The sequence below is a fragment of the Natrix helvetica genome, assembly GCF_964273705.1.
Source record: "Natrix helvetica genome assembly, chromosome: 1".
Taxonomy (NCBI): domain Eukaryota; kingdom Metazoa; phylum Chordata; class Lepidosauria; order Squamata; family Natricidae; genus Natrix; species Natrix helvetica.
This window is the reverse complement of record NC_138548.1, coordinates 189648222-189667160: the sequence shown is the minus strand read 5'-3', so window position 1 is coordinate 189667160 and position 18939 is coordinate 189648222. Positions and strand designations below refer to the sequence as shown.

Genomic DNA, 18939 nt, shown 5'->3' with positions numbered 1-18939 from the left:
TTTCAAAGTTTTCAAAAAGTCAGATCATCACCTCATTTTCTCAGTTGCAGTAAAGTAGATCTGCCGCTTGCTATGAGTGTGATTTCATTCCAGAGCTCTCCCCCCTCCTCCTCCTCCAGGGGCTGAGAGCAGTTTAGAGCCGCTTATCCAAGGGGGGGGGGAAATCCCCCTCCCTCCAGTCAAACTTCCCAGGAGCGTATTGAACGTTTTAAAAAGCTGGCAGTCTTTTGTTTTTAACAGTCAAGAAAGGGAATGGGGGGAATTTCCACCTCACCACATTGCAGCTGCAGCCTTCAAATCGTCGATTTCGCCCAGCTGTCTCGACGCGAAAGCGTGAGGGGTCCCCGCGCCTCCCCTTTTGCCTCCTGGTGTCTAGGGCAATGCAGGGAGCCCCCCCCCCGCGGCCGCCGACGACGCAGAGGACCCCCAGCTAGCCGCCCCCTTGGCAGGGGCCCCTACGAGGCTCCCTGTGCCCCCCCGATCAGGGGGGAGCCGACCAAGAGCGCGCGGGGCGAGCGAAGCATGCCCATCACGTTCAACAGCCGGAACCGGAAGTCCCCTATGGTCTCAACATCTTTGTTGTATTGTGGAGACCACAACTGATTGCAGTATTCAAAGTATGGACTCGTTAGTGCAGTATAAAATGGTACTATCATTATACTTAAATGGTGGTCCATCAGGACACCTTGATCCTTCTCACAGATACTATTGGTTGAACCAGATGCTGCCAATTTTACATCTATATATTTGATTTTTCTGCCTTCTTCTCAACGTGTAGTCTTCAATGGAACTGCATCTACATGGAGGGAGGTATGCAGTGGAGTACTCCAAGGCTTTGTTTTGGGCCCAGTACTCTTCAACATCTTCATCAATGATTTGGATGAGGGAATAAATGGGAAACTCATCAAATTTGCAGATGACAACAAGCTGGCAGGAATAGCCAACACTCCAGAAGATAGGCTAAAGATACAGAAGGATCTTGACAAACTTGAACATTGGGCACTATCTCATAAAATGAAATTCAATGGTGAAAAGAGTAAGGTTCTACATTTAGGCAACAAAATCGAAATGCACAGGTACAGTATAAGGTGGTACCTTGCTCAACAGTAGTAACTGTGAAAGGGATCTTGGAGTCCTAGTGGACAACCATTTAAATATGAGCCAGCAGTGTGCAGCAGCTGCCAAAAAAGCCAACACAGTTCTAGGCTACATCAACAGAGTGATAGAATCAAGATCATGTGAAGTGTTAATACCACTTTATAATGCCTTGGTAAGGCCACACTTGGAATGCTGCATTCAGTTTTGGTCACCACGATGTAGAAAAGATGTGGAGACTCTAGAAAGAGTGCAGAGAAGAGCAACAAAGATGAATAGGGGACTGGAGACTATAACATATGAAGAACGGTTGCAGGAACTGGGTATGTCTAGTTTAATAAAAAGAAGGACTAGGGGAGACATGATAGCAGTGTTCCAATATCTCAGGGGTTGCCACAAAGAAGAGGGAGTCAAACTATTTTCCAAGGCACCTGAGGGTAGAACAAGAAGCAATGGGTGGAAACTAATCAAGGAGAGAAGCAACTTAGAACTGAGGAGAAACTTCCTGACAGTTAGAACAATTAATCAGTGGAACAGCTTGCCTCCAGGAGTTGTGAATGTCCCAACACTGGAAGTCTTTAAGAAGATGTTGGATAGCCATTTGTCTGAAACGATATAGGGTTTCCTGCCTAGGCAGGGGATTGGACTAGAAGACCTCCAAGGTCCCTTCCAACTCTGCTATTGTATTGTATTGTATTGATACTTCTATGACAAACTAGAACAAATAGCATACTTTGCAAGAAAGTTTGTCCGTCTTGCCTGTGATATGTCACCTATTAGATTTAGGCCTTATAAATAAATTGAAAATATTCCTTTGAATTTTTCTTTATCTTTAGGAGTCTTCTGATGAAGTTGAAGAAAAATATAAGAAAGCTATGGTTTCAAATGCTCAATTAGATAATGAGAAAACAAATTTTATGTATCAAGTAGAAACCCTACAGGATGCATTATTGGAACTAGAAGAGCAGCTTGCAGAATCTAAGAGGCAATTTGAAGAAAAAAGCAAAGTAAGTAGTAATAAATCTTCATAGTGTCTTTATCAGATGTATGGTTGAAGAAAACACTCTATGAAAGGTCTAGATTTTCGGCAACAATTATTAAAATACTCTTTTCCTAAATGAATATTATTTTGATGGTAATTTTGATGGAACTGTTGACTAAATATAAAAGTGATTCATTTCCATTCCCTTATCTGTATGTTTATCCAGGTAAATCCTATGAGTATGACCTCACTACATAAAATATTATGTCTAGGCCATGATAGAGACTAGAACATATAGTGGCATAAATTCATGAGTGGCGTAGAACAGAAATCTAATAAAATACATGACTTAGCATATAGATTGAATAAAAACAAAACATGCCTGATTAAAAGCATTTTGAATACAGATGCAACACAATATTATCTAATTATAAAATGCTCATTTTGTAGGATTTTGAGAGGGAAAAACATGCTCATGCTACATTGAAATTCCAGTTCATGGAACTCAAAGAGACTCTGAAACAAAAAGAAGAACTGCTTGCTGTAAGTACACAAATGTGTGTAAATAATAGACTTTTGTCATTATAGCAGAAGATAACATTTTGCTCCCTACCCACGAACAAGTATATTGAGACTGCATGAATAAAATTCACTGACAAAAGTGATTTTTCTTGTGATATTCAACTTTGATAATACTTTAAAAATCAAAATGGATGCTCTGAATCTGTGTGAATTCCTGTGTGTGTGGGGGTGTGTGTCTAGGCCTGTTCTCCTTGTACCCTTTGCCGTCCCTTGTTCACCCCCAGGGTTTCTCCCCCAGTCATTCACCTCTACCATTTCGCCTCTGTTGTTAGGACCATAGCTGTTTGCCCTAGGCCCGGGATGGCGAACGCGAGGCGTTTCCCTGTCAGCTGGCCAGCGCGCATGTGCTCACTGGCCAGCTGAGTTCAGCCTTTTTTAAAGCCATTTTTCGCCCTCCCCAGGCTCCAGAAGCTTTATAGGAGCCTGGGGAGGCTAAAAGAGCCTTCCCTGCCTCCCCCCCCCCCCCCCCGAGGCCCTCCGGAGGCTTCAGGAGCTTCCGTGAAACCTCTGGAGCGCAAAAAAAATGGCCCTATGGGCAAAAAGGAAGTTCGGGAATGGACACATCCTAGTTGTCCAATACAATGGACACTTAAGAGTCAACACGCTTTTGAGAAATTAAAAACACTGTTTGCAAGGGAGCCGGTGTTGCAACATCCCCAGCAATCTGAGTCTTTTATAATTCAGGCAGATGCTAGTGATGTAGCAGTGGCTGCAATCCTGTTACAAAAGAATAGGGGGGGGGGGAATCTCCAGCCATGTACTTATACCTCACAGAAATTGTCCAAGACTGAGAGAAATTTACTGATTTGGGAGAAAGAGGCCTTTGCAGTAAAGTGGGCATTGACCACATGTAGCGGGTTTTACCTTTCGAGGTCTAGATGGACCATAAAAACCTAGGGACCATACAGACTCCTCGATGGTTGTCGCCAAAGCAAGTGAGGTGGGCATTACATTTTCGGAGATTTAATTTCATCCTCTGGTACATACCTGCAGGAATTTTCTGGCAGATACACTGTCCAGAAAACCACAATATGACAGTGCCCATGAGGAAATAGCACAGGCCCTAGTGCAGTGATGGCGAACCTATGGCACGCTTGCCACAGGTGGCTCGCGGAGCCATTTGTCAGGGCAGTGAGGTGCTGCCGTCAGCTGGCCAGCCCGCATGTGCGCACTGGCCAGCTGAGTTCAGCTTTTTTTAAAGCCATTTTTCGCCCTCCCCAGGCTCCAGAAGCTTTATAGGAGCCTGGGGAGGCTAGAAGAGCCTCCCCTGCCCCCCCCCCCCCCCAGAGGCCCTCCGGAGGCTTCAGGAGCTTCTGTGAAACCTCTGGAGCGCAAAAAAATGGCCCTATGGGCAAAAAGGAAGTTCGGGAATGGACTTCTGGTTTGCTCGTGGGGTCAGTTTAAGCCCTCTGGAGGCTTTAGGGACCTTTAGGAGGCTTCCCTGAATCCTCCGGAGGACTAAACAGGACCCTATGAGCAAACCGGAAGTCACTTCCGGTTTGCTCGTAGGGTTGGTTTAAGCCCTCTGGAGACTTCAGGGACCTTCAGGAGGCTTCCCTGAAGCTTCCAGAGGACTAAAAACCATCCTATGTGCAAACTGAAACTTCCGGTTTGCTCGTAGGGTAGTTTTTTGCCCTTCGGAGGCTTCAGGGAATCCTCCTGAAGGTCCCTGAAGCTTCTGGAGGGCCTCCAGGGGGGCGGGGGAGTCTGTTTCCGCCCTCCACAGGCTCCTCTAAAGCCTCTGGCGCACTTGCACACAGGGGGAGGGGTGTCACGCGTTGCATTATGGGTGTGGTATGCTCATGAACGATCCCCCTGCGCTCCCCCCCATGGCACGCGAGCCAAAAAGGTTCGCTATCGCTGCCTTAGGCAATGTGGCCCAGCCTCTTCCATCCCAGGCCCCTCATCATGGGCCATTGGGAGAAATACTGCTCAAACCGGCCTTTGGGGCTCAAGAGACAGTTGGCTGCCAGCCAATCAGAGGAAGGGAAGGGAGAGGGGGAGAAAATGTTCTGTGTCGAGTTTCCAGTTGCCTCGGGTTCTTTGTATCCTAATTATTCTAAATTACTCTAGTCATGTAATCTAACTACATTGTAAAACTCAGTCATATATCCTAATTTAGATTTACATCCTTCCTGGCAGTGTATGTCTTCTTTTGTTATCTTTTTCCTTCTCTGTTTGCTTAATTGCCCATTTGGTCCACTTATTAACAGCACAAAAAATGTGAGGATTGCTCTGGTATTTGAGATAGAGCATAGTTTCGTGCTGTTTCCTGGGGGAGACGGGGTGGCATATGAAGGATTTAGATCTTATCGCAGGAAGAATGCAAATGATTGTAGGCATATGTTTTTACAGATGCTTAACAATTAAATGCTTAGTAGGAAAATACTTTAACAGGAGCATAGCATATATATATATATATTTATATATTTATATATTTATATATTTATATATATATATATTTATATATATATATGTATGTATGTATGTATGTATGTATGTATGTATGTATGTATGTATGTATGTATGTCTTTGGTTGTTCGGGTTTTCTCCCGCGTAGAATTGGAAGTATCTTCACGACGTTTCGATGAAGTCTCATTCATCATCTTCAGGCTGCTGCTTCCGGCTTGGTGCTTCTGGCTTGGTGCTTCCAGGAGCAATGTGAGATCTCAGCCGGTTCCTCTTTTTAACTGCCAGTGGGGGTTTGTGCTGATTGGGTGGGAGCTTGGCTGCATTCTGATTGGGTGGAGGTGTATTCTGATTGGTAGGGGGCTTGGCTGTGCTCTGATTGGATGGGAGTTTGGCTGTGCTCTGATTGGATGGGGGCGTGTTCTGTTTGGGTGGGGGCCTGGTTGTGCTTGTGTTAGTCTGAGTTGCAGAGGGATTTGAGCTGGTGAGCTGCGTTACTGTTGTTTGGCTTCGTGTTTGTGGTCGTGCCACATCTCCATGGTGGGCATCAGTTTGCTTCATGTATGGATTGGAGGGGTTTAAAGTGGCTAATAATGCAGCTGTGGTCTGGCTTCTGGTTTGTGGTCGGGCTTCTGGTTTGTGGTCATTATCGGTGTGGGTTTGGGCTTGCTTTTTGCGTGGATGTGTGATAGTGACATCCTGTGTGGTTTTCGTGAGTGTGGGTCTGGTATCATTCTTAGTGTTAGGGACTCGTTTGTCAGTGAGGGCGGGTTTCCAAATGGCTGGTAGGCGGGAGGTATCATCTCGTTTATTCATGCTGTGTGGTCGTTTTTCTATCTCAATAGCTTCTCTGATTATTCTGTTGTTAAAGTGTTCAATTTTGGCAATAGTTCTGGTCTTTTTAAAGTCTATATCATGTCCTGTGGCTTTGAGGTGTTGGACCAGGGAGGAAGTTGGTTCCTCCTTTCTGACTGAGTTTTTGTGTTCTTCAATGCGTGCCTTTATTCTTCTGTTGGTTTGTCCGATGTATGTGGTGGGGCAGGTGGGGCATGGGATTTCATATACTCCTTGATTTTCTAACTCTATTTTGTCTTTGGGGTTTCTCAGGATGGTGGATATTTTTCGGTTTGTGTAGAATGCTGTCTTGATGTTGTGTTTGTGGAGGATCTTGCTGATTCTGTCTGTGGTGCCTTTTATGTATGGGAGGAGGGCTTTGCCGTTTTCTTGTTCACTGTCTTGGATTTTAGTGGGGTTTTCTTTTTGGATTAGGTTAGTGATATTGTTTCTTTGGAATCCGTTGGATGTTAGTACGTTGGTGAGAGTGTGTAGTTTGGTTTTGAGGTGTTGTTCGTCAGCTAAGCGTTTTGTTCTGGAGATGAGTGTCTTGGCTACAGAGTTGATGTGTGCTGGGTGGTGGTGTGAGAGTACGTGCAAATAGCGGTTTGTGTGTGTTTTCTTCTGGTAGATGGTGTGTCCTAGGGATCCATCGGATTTCTTATAGACTAAGACATCCAGGAAGGGGAGTTGGTTATTGGCTTCTGTTTCCATGGTGAACTGTATTTTGGGGTGTAGGCTGTTGAGGTGTGTGAGGAAGTTGTCCAGTTTATCTTTCCCGTGTGGCCAGATTATGAAGGTGTCGTCTACGTATCTGAGCCAGAGTTTGGGTTTGTGATCGGATTTTTCTAGAGCTTGGGTTTCAAAGTGTTCCATGTAGAGGTTAGCAATGACAGGTGAGAGGGGTGATCCCATGGGTGCTCCTTCTGTTTGTTTGTATTTTTGTCCGTTATAGATGAAGTATGTGTTGGATAGGCAGTGGTTGGTCAGATCTAGGATATGTTTGGGGGGGTTGTATTTGTTTTGGATAGCTGTCAAGGCTTCTTTGATTGGTACTTGGGTGAAGAGTGATACAACATCGAAGCTCACGAGTAGGTCGCTGGGCTGTAAGTTTTGTTTCTTTATGATCTCTATGAACTGGAATGAGTTTTTTACGTGTGAGGTGATGGATTCTGCATAGGGCTGTAGTTGTTTGGTGAGAAATTTGGCTAGGTTTTGTAGAGGTGAGCCTATGGAGCTGACTATGGGTCTGAGTGGGGTTCCTTCTTTGTGGATCTTGGGGAGACCATAGAGCTTAGGGCATCTGGATGATTTTTCTCTGGGAATGAGTCTTTGCTGGATCTCTTCGCTGATGGGGGAGGCTTTTATTTTGGATCTGGTGGTTTTTTCTAAGTAGGTGGTGGGATCCGTGCTTAGGGGTTTGTAAGTGGAGTCTTGGAGTAGGTTGGTTAATTTGGTTTGGTAGTCAGATGTGTTCATGACCACCGTGGCGTTCCCCTTGTCTGCTGGAAGGATTATTATGCTAGTGTCTTCTTTTAGGTTAAGTAGTGCTGTCTGTTCCTCTTTGGGTAAGTTGCTTTTGGGGGGCTTGCTGGTGCAGAGGATGTTGGTGATTTCGAGTCTGATTCTGTTAGCGTCATCGGGGTTGATTTTGGTCAGGCTGGTTTCAACTCCGCATATAATGGTTTCAGTGGGGATGTGTTTGGGAGCGACTGCAAAGTTGAATCCTCTGGCCAGGACATTGGTTTCAGCTTTGGTGAGGATCTTATCTGAGATGTTATGCACTGTTCGTTTCATGTGTGGATGTGAGGGGGGAGGGGTTTGTTTCTGGCGTTCCTTTAGTCTTCGGAGTTTATTGGTATGTGTGTCTGTCTTGAGGGTGGTCTGTGTTTCGGCTCTCCAGGTGGCGAGTTGTTTGGATTTGTCCCAAAGTGTGGGGTGGATCTTGTTGCTGAGTTTGAGGTGAAGTGTAAGGAGATTTTTGTTGATTCTGTCTAGGTGGAATCTTTTTGTGTGAAGTTCATTTCTGATTAGGGCCATTTCTGTTCTTTTCAGGATGCGTTTGGTGGCTGCAGAGTTGGAGTGGAATTTTAATTGGAAGCATGTGGGGGTTAAATTTTGATCTCGGCAGTTGCGTAGGAATGTGAGGTCACATAAAATGGAAGCTCTTTGGACTTCGAGTTTTTCGTAGGTCCTGGTCAGATGGTGGATTTCCTCCCCGTAGAGGTACGATATTTGTTTTCTGAGGTTTTCGCGGGTGTTTGTATGTATGTCTTTGGTTGTTCGGGTTTTCTCCCGCGTAGAATTGGAAGTATCTTCACGACGTTTCGATGAAGTCTCATTCATCATCTTCAGGCTGCTGCTTCCGGCTTGGTGCTTCTGGCTTGGTGCTTCCAGGAGCAATGTGAGATCTCAGTCGGTTCCTCTTTTTAACTGTCAGTGGGGGTTTGTGCTGATTGGGTGGGACGGAGGACCTAGTGGCCGCATGGAACAGTGCGGCCGCCGGTGCCTTGGACCGGGTTGCGCCTTTGCGGCCTCTCTTGCGACATCGAATCACCCAGGCCCCTTGGTTTACCGAGGAGCTGGGGGTAATGAAGCGTCGCAAGAGACGCCTAGAGAGCAGATGGAGATCGTCACGCTCCGAGTCTGACCGAGCACAGGTAAGAGCCTATTTATGGACTTACCTTGTGGCATTGAGAGTGGCCAAACGACAATATTGTGCCACTCTTATTGCGTCCGCAGATAAACGCCCTGCCGCCCTGTTTAGGGTGACCCGCTCCCTCCTTTCCCAGAGGCCGCGGGAAGCACCCTTGCAGGGTAGAGCAGAGGAGTTTGGGGAATATCTGCAGGACAAAATTGCTCAGATTCGCAGCGAATGGGTCTCCGCTAGCGGTCTGGAAGAGACATCGGAGGCGGGTCTTGAGGTGCCATTCTGGGAGGAGTTTGACTCTGTTACTTCCAACGATATGGACGGGTTACGTGGACGACTGCGAGCCACCACATGTTTACTGGACCCGTGTCCCTCCTGGCTTATACTGGCATCCTGGGAGGTCACACGAGGCTGGCTCCAGGAATTAGTGAACGCTTCACTGAGGGAGAGGTCCTTGCCGGCCGTCTTGAAAGAGGCGGTGGTGAGCCCCCTACTCAAGAAGCCTTCCCTGGACCCAGCTAATTTAGTTAATTATCATCCCGTCTCCAACCTTCCCTTTTTGGCAAAGGTTGTAGAGAGTGTGGTGGCGCAACAGTTCCCACGGCACCTGGAGGAAATTGATTATCTGGATCCGCGCCAGTCCGGCTTCCGGCCCGGTCACAGCACGGAGACGGCTTTGGTCGCGTTGGTGGATGATCTCTGGAGGGCCAGAGATGGGGGCTGTTCCTCCATCTTGGTCCTGTTAGATCTCTCGGTGGCTTTTGATACCATCGACCATGGTATCCTACTGCGTCGCCTGGAGGGGCTGGGGGTGAGGGGCACCGTTTTGCGGTGGTTCTCCTCCTACCTCTCTGGTCGAACGCAATGTATGTTGACAGGGGGGCAGAGGTCGAGCCCGAGGCCGCTCACTTGTGGGGTGCCGCAGGGGTCGGTCCTCTCGCCTCTCCTGTTCAACACATACATGAAGCCGCTGAGCGAGATCATCCGTGGGTTCGGGGTAGATTACCATCTGTACACTGACGATACGCAGCTGTACATCTCTACCCCGGACCACCCCAACGAAGCCGTCGAAGTGATGTCCCGATGTTTGGAAGCCGTCCGGATCTGGATGGGAAGTAACAGACTCAAACTCAACCCGTCCAAGACGGAGTGGCTGTGGCTACCGGCACCCCGGTTCAACCAGTTACGTCCATCACTGGCCAATGGGGGCGAACAGCTGGCCCCCTTGGATCGGGTACGCAATTTGGGTGTCCTCCTGGATGCCCGGCTGTCAATGGATGACCATGTGACAGCCGTGGCAAGGGGGGCATTCCACCAGGTTCGCCTGGTGCGCCAATTGCGTCCCCTATTGGACCGGAACGCCCTATGTACAGTCACTCATGCGCTTGTGACGTCTCGACTAGACTACTGTAATGTTTTCTACATGGGGCTCCCCTTGAGATGCACCCGAAGGCTGCAGCTGGTTCAGAATGCGGCCGCACGGACAATTGTGGGAGCTACTAGATACTCCCACATAACACCTTTGCTGCGCGGGCTGCACTGGCTACCTGTGGCTTTTCGGGTGCGTTTCAAGGTGTTGGTCATCATCTTCAAAGCGCTCCATGGCACAGGACCTAGTTATCTGCGGGATCGTATCCTTCCCCATACATCCCTTCGGCCGATTCGCTCTCACAGAGAGGGACTCCTCCGGGTGCCGTCCACTAGGCAATGCCAGCAGGTGACGCCCAGGAGTAGGGCCTTCTCTGTGATGGGCCCGACCCTTTGGAATGACCTCCCCCCAGATATTAGGACTACCACCGACCTCCGCTCCTTCCGTAAGAAACTAAAGACCCACCTGTTCAATTTAGCCGGCCTGGCCTAATTCCTAATTCCTAATTTTAGTTCCTCAAGCCTGCATTTTTTAAATTTTCTAGGGGTATGCTTTTAGTTGTTTTTAACTTAATTTTTAATTTTTACTTTTTGTACAGTTGTATGAGGTTTAATTCGTTTTTAAGGGTATAGGATATTCGTCTTTTGTATTCGTTTTAATGACACACCTGTACACCGCCCCGAGTCCCTTTGGGGAGAGGGGGCGGTCTATAAATACTGAAAATAAATAAATAAATAAATAAATAAATAAATAAATAAATAAATAAATAATAATAGATATGTTAAATATGGTGGTAAGCAAATGAATGATGAAATGTTTGTATTAAAAGAAAAAAAGTAATTAAAAAACATACACACACTCACGGCGAAGGGTACCCTGAGAACAGCCCCATTCTGGTGTGTGTGTGTGAGTGAGAGAGAGAGAGAGAGAGACAGACAGACAGACAGAGACAGAGAGAGACCACCAGTCCTTTTTCTGTGACAAGTAGAATCTGTTAAAAAGAAGGATATGTTCCTATGCTCTGGGGAATATAAACCAGAAAGGTGGTGGGGGGGCAGATATGATTTTCTGAATAGTCTCAGAAAGAAGAGAAAAAGTGAGTGGACGGACTGTGGAACAACAAAGCAAATTGTAAGGGCCTCTTGAGCAAAAGTCACAGCGGGAGGAAGAAAGAAAAAGAGACTGAGCCCAGAAAAGGCAGCCAATGGAACTGCCCAAACAAGGAAGGAAACCCTTCTGGCTATAGGAAAAAATGACAATGGGTGCAAAGTAGAAAGTGCAGTAAAAAGTTGGGGTTAGAAAAAGGCTGAATGAGAGAAAGGAAAGAAATTCTTGTAACTAGAAGATCATCTTGCCTTGACTAGTTGTAGGCAAAATTCAGATAGATTAAAGCTGCCTAAAGTTGAGTCTGTGTAGCCTCAAGGGTCCCTTCTGTTGTCCACTCTGCCACCAAATCAGAAGTCTTCCAGACTCCAGACCTCTCAACAAGTGTCAATGAAGCCATTTTGGGCCTGGACCACCTCCTGCACCATGCAGGCAGCCGAACAGGGCATGGGGGGGCTGCACATGGCCCCCTGTGCCCCATTCTGAGTCTGGACAGCCTTCTGCATTACGCTGGCAGCCAAAGCGGGGTGGGAGCCACGTGCAGCCACCCCACTCCTCATTTTGGGCTGGATGGCCTCCTGCAGTAGCTCCCTTGTGCCCTGTTTTGGCTAGCAGAGGCACTGTGTGCCGGTCCTTTGCTATTTCCAGGGTCGTATCTAAACTCCCCGCAAACAGAATCTGGCCCGTGGGCCTTGAGTTTGACATCCCTGTCATACACTAATACAAGTGCTACATGATACACACACATATCAAAATAAAGTTTAAGACAAAGTTAAAATATAAAACAAACTAACATCTATGAGTGAAGTCTGCAGCCCACATTGAATTATAATCTAGACCTGTGACGGGGAACCTATGGCACGCGTGAGCCCTGTCTGTGGATATGCATGCCATCGCCAGCTGCTCTTCTGTGTTCCATTGTGCTCATGCATGCCGGGCAGCTGGTCCGACATGCATGCGCACCACCCAGCAGCTCTCTTCCAGATTCCAGTGCACACATGCCACATAGAGGGCATGCTTCAAAAACCAGCTGTCTGGTGCGCATGCATGCAGTGGAACCTGAAAGAGAAACTGGCTGTCATGTGCATGTGCCAGCTGCTCTCTTCCGGGTTCTGGCGCTCCGGCGCATGCGCACAGCTTTGGCACTTGCTGCCAAAAAAGTTAACCATAACTGATCTAGACATTAAAATTATATTTACAATAATATCTAAAATTACAAAAAAGTGATAATATTTATAATTTAAAAAATTACAGTTACACAAAATGCATTTTGCTAGTAGAAAATTGGCCCATCAGGGTCTGAGGGATCCTCTATCCTAGCTACATGTGGTGAAACAAAAGCAGCATCTGGGCATAGACTGAATTTGAACAATCAGTATATACCAGTGATGGCGAACCTATGGCACGCGTGCAACAGGCGGCACGCGGAGCCATTTCTCAGGTCACGCGAGGTTCACCATTTTATCAGGACACGCGAGTTCACCATTTTTAAAAAGCATTTTTCGCCCTCCCCAGGCTCCAGAGGCTTTATAGGAGCCTGGGGAGGGGGAAAAGAGCCTCCCCCGCCCCCCGGAGGCCCTCCGGAGGCTTCAGGGACCGTCCGGAGGCTTCCCTGAAGTCTTTGGAGCACTTAAAACGACCCTCCGAGCAAACCGGAAATGACTTCCGGTTTGCTCGGAGGGTCATTTTAAGCGTTCCGAAGGCTTCAGGGACCTTTAGGAGGCTTCCCTGACGCCTTCGGAGTGCTCAAAACGACCCTCCGAGCAAACCGGAAGTGACTTCCGGTTTGCACGGATGGTCGTTTTAAGCATTCCGAAGGCTTCAGGGAAGCCTCCGGACGATCCCTGAAGCCTCCGGAGGGCCTCCAGGGGGGCGGGGAAGGCTCTTTTCGCCCTCCCCAGGCTCCTATAAAGCCTCTGGAGCCTGGGGAGGGCGAAAAAAGCATGTAAAAATGGGGGGAGCGCCTTTTATGTGTGCATGCGCACTGGGGGGGTTGCACCTTGCATTATGGGTGTGGCACGCCCACACACAACCCCCCTGCGCTCCCCCCAGTTGTGGCACGCGAGCCAAAAAAGGTTCGCCATCGCTGGTATATACTAATCAAAGGTTAGGGTGAATCTGATTCAGGTGTCTAAAAGGAGGAACAGAGAAGAACATGTTCCATATTTTCCACCTCCCCAGAATCACGGACGGAAAATATTTCAACCAATGGTACTTTTTAATATTTATATTCAAATTTATATTTGAATTTAAAATTGAAACCACTACTTTTCTGAATAATTGGTTCCGCAGTTAGATCTCTTCCTGTGAGGATTTTTTTTAAAACATTCAGTCAGGGCGTCTCTTGTAAATTATTTTTTTATGTTATTCTGGAGCAATGAAAAGTAAACCTACATTTCTTCTGGATGACATCCTTGTAGATATTTGAGAAATGTTCTCAGATATTCCTCTGTTGGCCTTTCTAAAGGTTAATCACACCTGGTTTCTTTAAACTCTCTTTGTATAATTTATTTACCAGTACTCTAATCATCTTTGCAACATTTCTCATTCCTTTGATTTCTTTTTAAATAGTGGTGTCCAGAACTGAACACAAGACTCAGATCCAGATTTTTCAGTGTGGTTTGTTTCCTAAATGTAACTAATTCAATAATTGCTAATTTGACTGCATATTCCAATTTCTTTGCTGCTCTACAAATCTTGGAAATAGTTTTATCTTTGTAATGTAGGTATATCACAATGCTAAAATACTTTTTTTACTGGTGGATCCTCCTGTTTCTTCTTAATTAGACTCTATTATATATTAATTTCTTAGACTATTGTGTTCTGTATAAGGCATGGCATTCTTTTAAATTTTTATTCATTTCTTATTAAAATATTGGACACGCTGCAACCTGGTGTTATATCCGCCATACACACTAAAATATAAAACAAATAACATACAAGTAACATTGTCTTTATACATTACTAATTATATATTATTATTCTATCCAATATACTCATTTATATTTACATATATTACATCACATTCCGTGTTCACAAATCCTAATTCAGTGATGGCTAACTTTTCCTAAAGGTCTGCCAAAATTGCATGCACGGACACGTGCCCATCCACTTGTGCATGCATGCAACCCCTGCGCATGCGTGCACCACTCCCGTGCATGCACATCCACGACCCCCATGGGAGGGGGCGTTTGCCCTCCCCAGGCTCCATAGACTTTCCTGAAGCCTGGGTTCAACGGGTCAACTGGAAGTTTGGGAACGATTGCAAGGATTCCTCTAGAATGAAAAAGCAAATCATCTGTGAAGGCTTGCAATATATACATTTCTCTTTTAATTTCCAATCCTTTTATTTGTGTATCTTTCCGAATAATCCTCATAAGTATTTCCAATGTTATTATAAACAATAATGGTAATTACGGACTTCCTTGTCTTGTACCTTTCTGAATTTTGAAATTTTACATCACTTCACCATTCACAATTACTCTAGCCTCCTGCTTGGAATATATCACCATGAACATATTTATAAAGTTGTTGCCAAATTCCATATATCTTAATTGTTGTAACATAAATTTCCATTTAACATTATAAAATGCTTTTTGAGCATCTAGAAATAATGATATCACTTGCTTCTCACTATGTTTTTCATAATACTCTAGTATATCTAAAATTGTTCTCATATTATTTCTTATTTGCCTTTTGGGCAGAAAACCATTTTGGTCCACATGTATAAACTCATTCAGGAAACTTTTAAATCGTTCAGCTAATATTAATGTAAATATTTTATAGTCCATATTTAGCAAAGAGTTAGGTCTATAGTTTTTAATTAAGGTTAAATCAGCATCCTCTTTCAGAATCAACATAATACTAACTTCCACCCATGATGCTGGTGTCTTTGCTTCTCTTAGAACTGCATTATATACCTCCAATAATAATTTGTCCTAGCATATCTTGTAACTCTTTGTAAATTTCTGTTGGTAACCCTCAGGACCTGGTGTTTTGTTATTCTTTTTTTTTTTTTTAATTAAAAGAGTTTTGTACAAACAAATTTTCCCCCTTTTCACCCCCCCTCCATACAATATAAATCTCATACAAATGCTATACCCCCCAACCCCCTCGCAAAAATTCACATTCAAATATTATACCAAATACTTTGCCCCCTCCCCTCCCCCCGTCTTAAAGTAAATTACTCGTAACCCCTCTCCTCCCAGCAAACACAATATAAATTTCTCTTAGATTAATAATAACACATTGATCCCATTTTCTAAGCTAATTTAACATCTATAACTCTTAATATAAATTTCTCCTAGAATAACAATGTTTCGTTAATCCCATCTTCTAATTTATTCATACATATATATTGCCCCGCCCTCCACCCTAACCCTCCCCCACCTCCCACACAAACCCACCCCCCTGACTTCTGCTGTATACCACTCTAACAATTCCAAGCATCCCATATACTATTTACTCTGATCATCTATCAATCTAAACATTCTTACCTAAAGGTTACATAGTACTTCCTAGTCTGGTATTTATTCTGTATGTAATCAATCCATTTTACCCATTCCTGTATATAATCCTCCTGTTTCTGAGCTTTTAAGAAAGCTGAATTTTTTGCCATTTCGGCGAACCCCGCCACCTTCTGAATCCATTGATCAATTGTCGGTAAAAAATCTTTTTTCCAATGTTGCGCAATCAACAACCTAGCTGCTGTGACCATATGCAAGACCAATTTTGTTTCCCCTTTGGTGAAATCCTTAGCTATACCCAATAAAAACATTTGCGGAGTGAATTATATTCTTTTCTTAAATACATTCTGCCTAACCCACCATATTTTTATCCAAAAAGCTTTAACCTTGTTGCAAGTCCACCATACATGAAAAAAGGTAGCATCTAGGCACCCGCATCTCCAACATTTTGGTTGAACATTTGGGTACATGCATGATAATTTTTTAGGATCTAAATACCATCTGTAAAACATTTTATAAAAGTTCTCCCTTAAATTCTGTGACTGTGTAAATTTAACATTCTGAACCCATATTTTTTTCCCACGTTTCCAACATAACCACTTCACCAAAATTCTGAGCCCATTTAATCATACAATCCTTAACCAATTCACTTTCTGAGTCTCTTTCTAACAGTACATTATATATTCTATTAACTTGTTTTGGGCCAGTCTCTTTTATCTGCTTAATCAGTTCCACTTCTTTATCCATAAAACCGACCCTGCGATCTTCTTCCCATCTCTTCTGTAGCTGTATGTAATGTAACCAATTTAAAGTAATTCCTTCTTCCAACAGCTGTTCCAAAGTTTTCAACTTCCATTCGTCCCCATCAGCGATAAGCACATCTTTATATAAACAACCCCCGAGTGACTTAATATTCATAATCCCCATGGTGTCTGCAAGATCCAACCAAAGCGGTATTTTATAATCCCAATTGGGCCGGTGCTTCTTCCATATTCTCATCAAGGCACTATGGAGAACATGGTTGTTAAACACTTTATCCACCCTGTCTTCATAAAAAAGATATGCATGCCATCCCAGAACAAGATCATGGCCTTCTATATTCAGCAATTCCATTTTTGTTTTCCCAAACCAATCTGCTACGTGCGTTAGTATCGCAGCTTCATAATACAATCGAAGGTTTGGGAGTCTGAGGCCGCCTCTTTCACGTGTATCTTGCATAATCTTCATCTTTACTCTCGGTTTTTTCTCCTTCCAAACAAATTTATTTAATGTTGTTTGCCAATTTAACAAGGTTTTATCTGATTTAAGCACCGGAATCATCTGGAATAGAAAGATAAATCTAGGTAGAATGTTCATTTTAATTGCTGAGATCCTTCCAAGCAAAGACAATTGTAACTTTTTCCACGCTTCAAGATCTTTCTGTATCTTTTGCCACAACACTTCATAGTTATTTAAGAAAAGTTTTGCATTTGATTCTGAAATTTGTATTCCTAAATATTTAACTTTAGAAACTATTTCAAAACCTGCTAAACTTACAAGTCTCTTTCTTTGAGTCTCTGTCATGTTTTTAACCATCATTTTCGTTTTGTTTTGATTTAGTCTAAACCCAGACACCATGCCAAATTCTACTATGATACTTTTCATCTGGATTATTGATTTCAAAGGATGTGAAAGGGTAACAACCAGATCATCGGCGAATGCTCTAGTTCTGTATTCCTTTTGCCTGATAGCTGTACCATCTAAGGATTTTGAGTCCCGAATTGCGTTCAACAAGACTTCCAAAGTTAAAATAAATAACAATGGGGATAATGGGCAACCTTGTCGTGCCTTTTTGTATCTCGAAAGTTGTTGACAAATTTCCATTAATAATAAGTTGTGCATTTTGTTGCTGATAAATTGCTCCAATCGCCTGCCGCAATCGTGGTCCCATATCCATCTTTTCCAAAGTCTTGGTTAGAAAGTTCCAGTTCACTCGATCGAAGGCCTTCTCTGCATCCAAGAAAACCAGCACTGCAGAGATCTGCTTATTCTTATCAAGATAGTCAATTAAATCTATGAGTTGCCTTACATTCTCCTTCATATGTCTGCCTTCAATAAATCCTGCTTGATCATGATGAATAATCTCTTGAATAACCGGCATCAATCTGTTGGCTAGTACCTTAGCAAATATTTTATAATCTGTGTTCAGAAGAGATATCGGCCTGTAATCCTCTGGTTTCTTAGGGCCCTCTTTATCTTTAGGTATCAATGAGATAAAAGCCGCTTTCCATGAGGGAGGTATTTTACCTCCTTGTTGTATATTACAAAATAGTTGTGTAAGATATTCAATCATTTCCAGTTGTAAAGTTTTATAATACATTGCAGTCAAACCATCAGTCCCTGGAGCCTTAGCTAATTTAAGTTGATTTATAACTAAAGTGATCTCATCAGCAGTTATAAGACGTTCCAAGTTTGCCTTTTGACACACAGAAATTTTAGCAACCCTTTTTCCTTCCAAAAAATCATCTATTAACTTGTTCTGTATATTATCCTGTACATATAGCTTAGTATAATAGTCCACAAATGATTTTTTAATCAACTCTTGTTGATATACCATCTTCCCTCGAAACTTAATTTTATCAATAATTCTGTCATTCATATTCCTTCTCAAAGTATATGCTAACCACCTACCAGGTTTATTAGCGTTAGCAAAGATGTTATGTTTAGCAAATTGTAAATTAGTTGCTGTTTGTTCTGCTATAAGCATCTGAAATTGATCTTTCAACAGCTTTAGCGCCATCTGGAGCGCCTGGTCATTCGGGTTTGTTATAAGCAGCTGTTCCTTGCTTTTTATTTCATCTTCCAATTCCATTCTCCTTTTCTGTCTAATTTGTTTATGTTTAAAGTTCATATGTATCAAGACCCCACGCATATAAGCTTTACTTGCATCCCAAACTGTTTCAATGGGAGTACCCTTATTCATGTTAAAACTGAAAAATTCCTTCATGTGTTTTTTAAGTTCATCAACATTTTTTTCGTATCTAAATAAATTTTCATTTACTCTCCAAGACCTTCTTGGCCTCATCCCTAAATCAATTTGTAACCACACCGGACTATGATCGCTAAGTGTCCTGGCGAAAATCTTGGATTTCTTAGCTTTAGGAAGTAGATCCGGTGTTAACAAAAAGAAATCAATCCTTGAAAAGGATTTATGTCTATCTGAGTAGAAAGAAAAATCCATCTCATTTAGGTGTTGTGTCCTCCAAACATCTTTTAATTTCAAATCGTCTTGTAAATCAAAAAAAGCCTTTGGTAATTTGGTAGTGAATTTAGTCTTTGTACTCTTATCTATCTTTGGAGAAATCACTCCATTCCAGTCTCCCATTATTAGAATACTCTTAAAGTTCCAGTCTAAAATTTTTAAATGGAGCATCTTATAAAAGCTTTCTTGGCGTTGGTTAGGAGCATA

General features: G+C 43.7%; 1 protein-coding gene across 8 annotated transcripts in view; it reads left to right on the top strand.

Annotated features, from left to right (window-relative positions):
- Positions 1 to 18939, top strand: part of LRRFIP1 (LRR binding FLII interacting protein 1) — a 162520-nt gene that overhangs the window by 68449 nt on the left and 75132 nt on the right. For all 8 annotated transcript variants that reach the window (XM_081938312.1, XM_081938313.1, XM_081938311.1 and 5 more), the window contains exons 5-6: positions 1932 to 2102; positions 2528 to 2620. In XM_081938312.1, coding sequence (XP_081794438.1) covers positions 1932 to 2102; positions 2528 to 2620 — 264 coding nt within the window. The remainder of the gene's footprint in view (positions 1 to 1931; positions 2103 to 2527; positions 2621 to 18939) is intronic.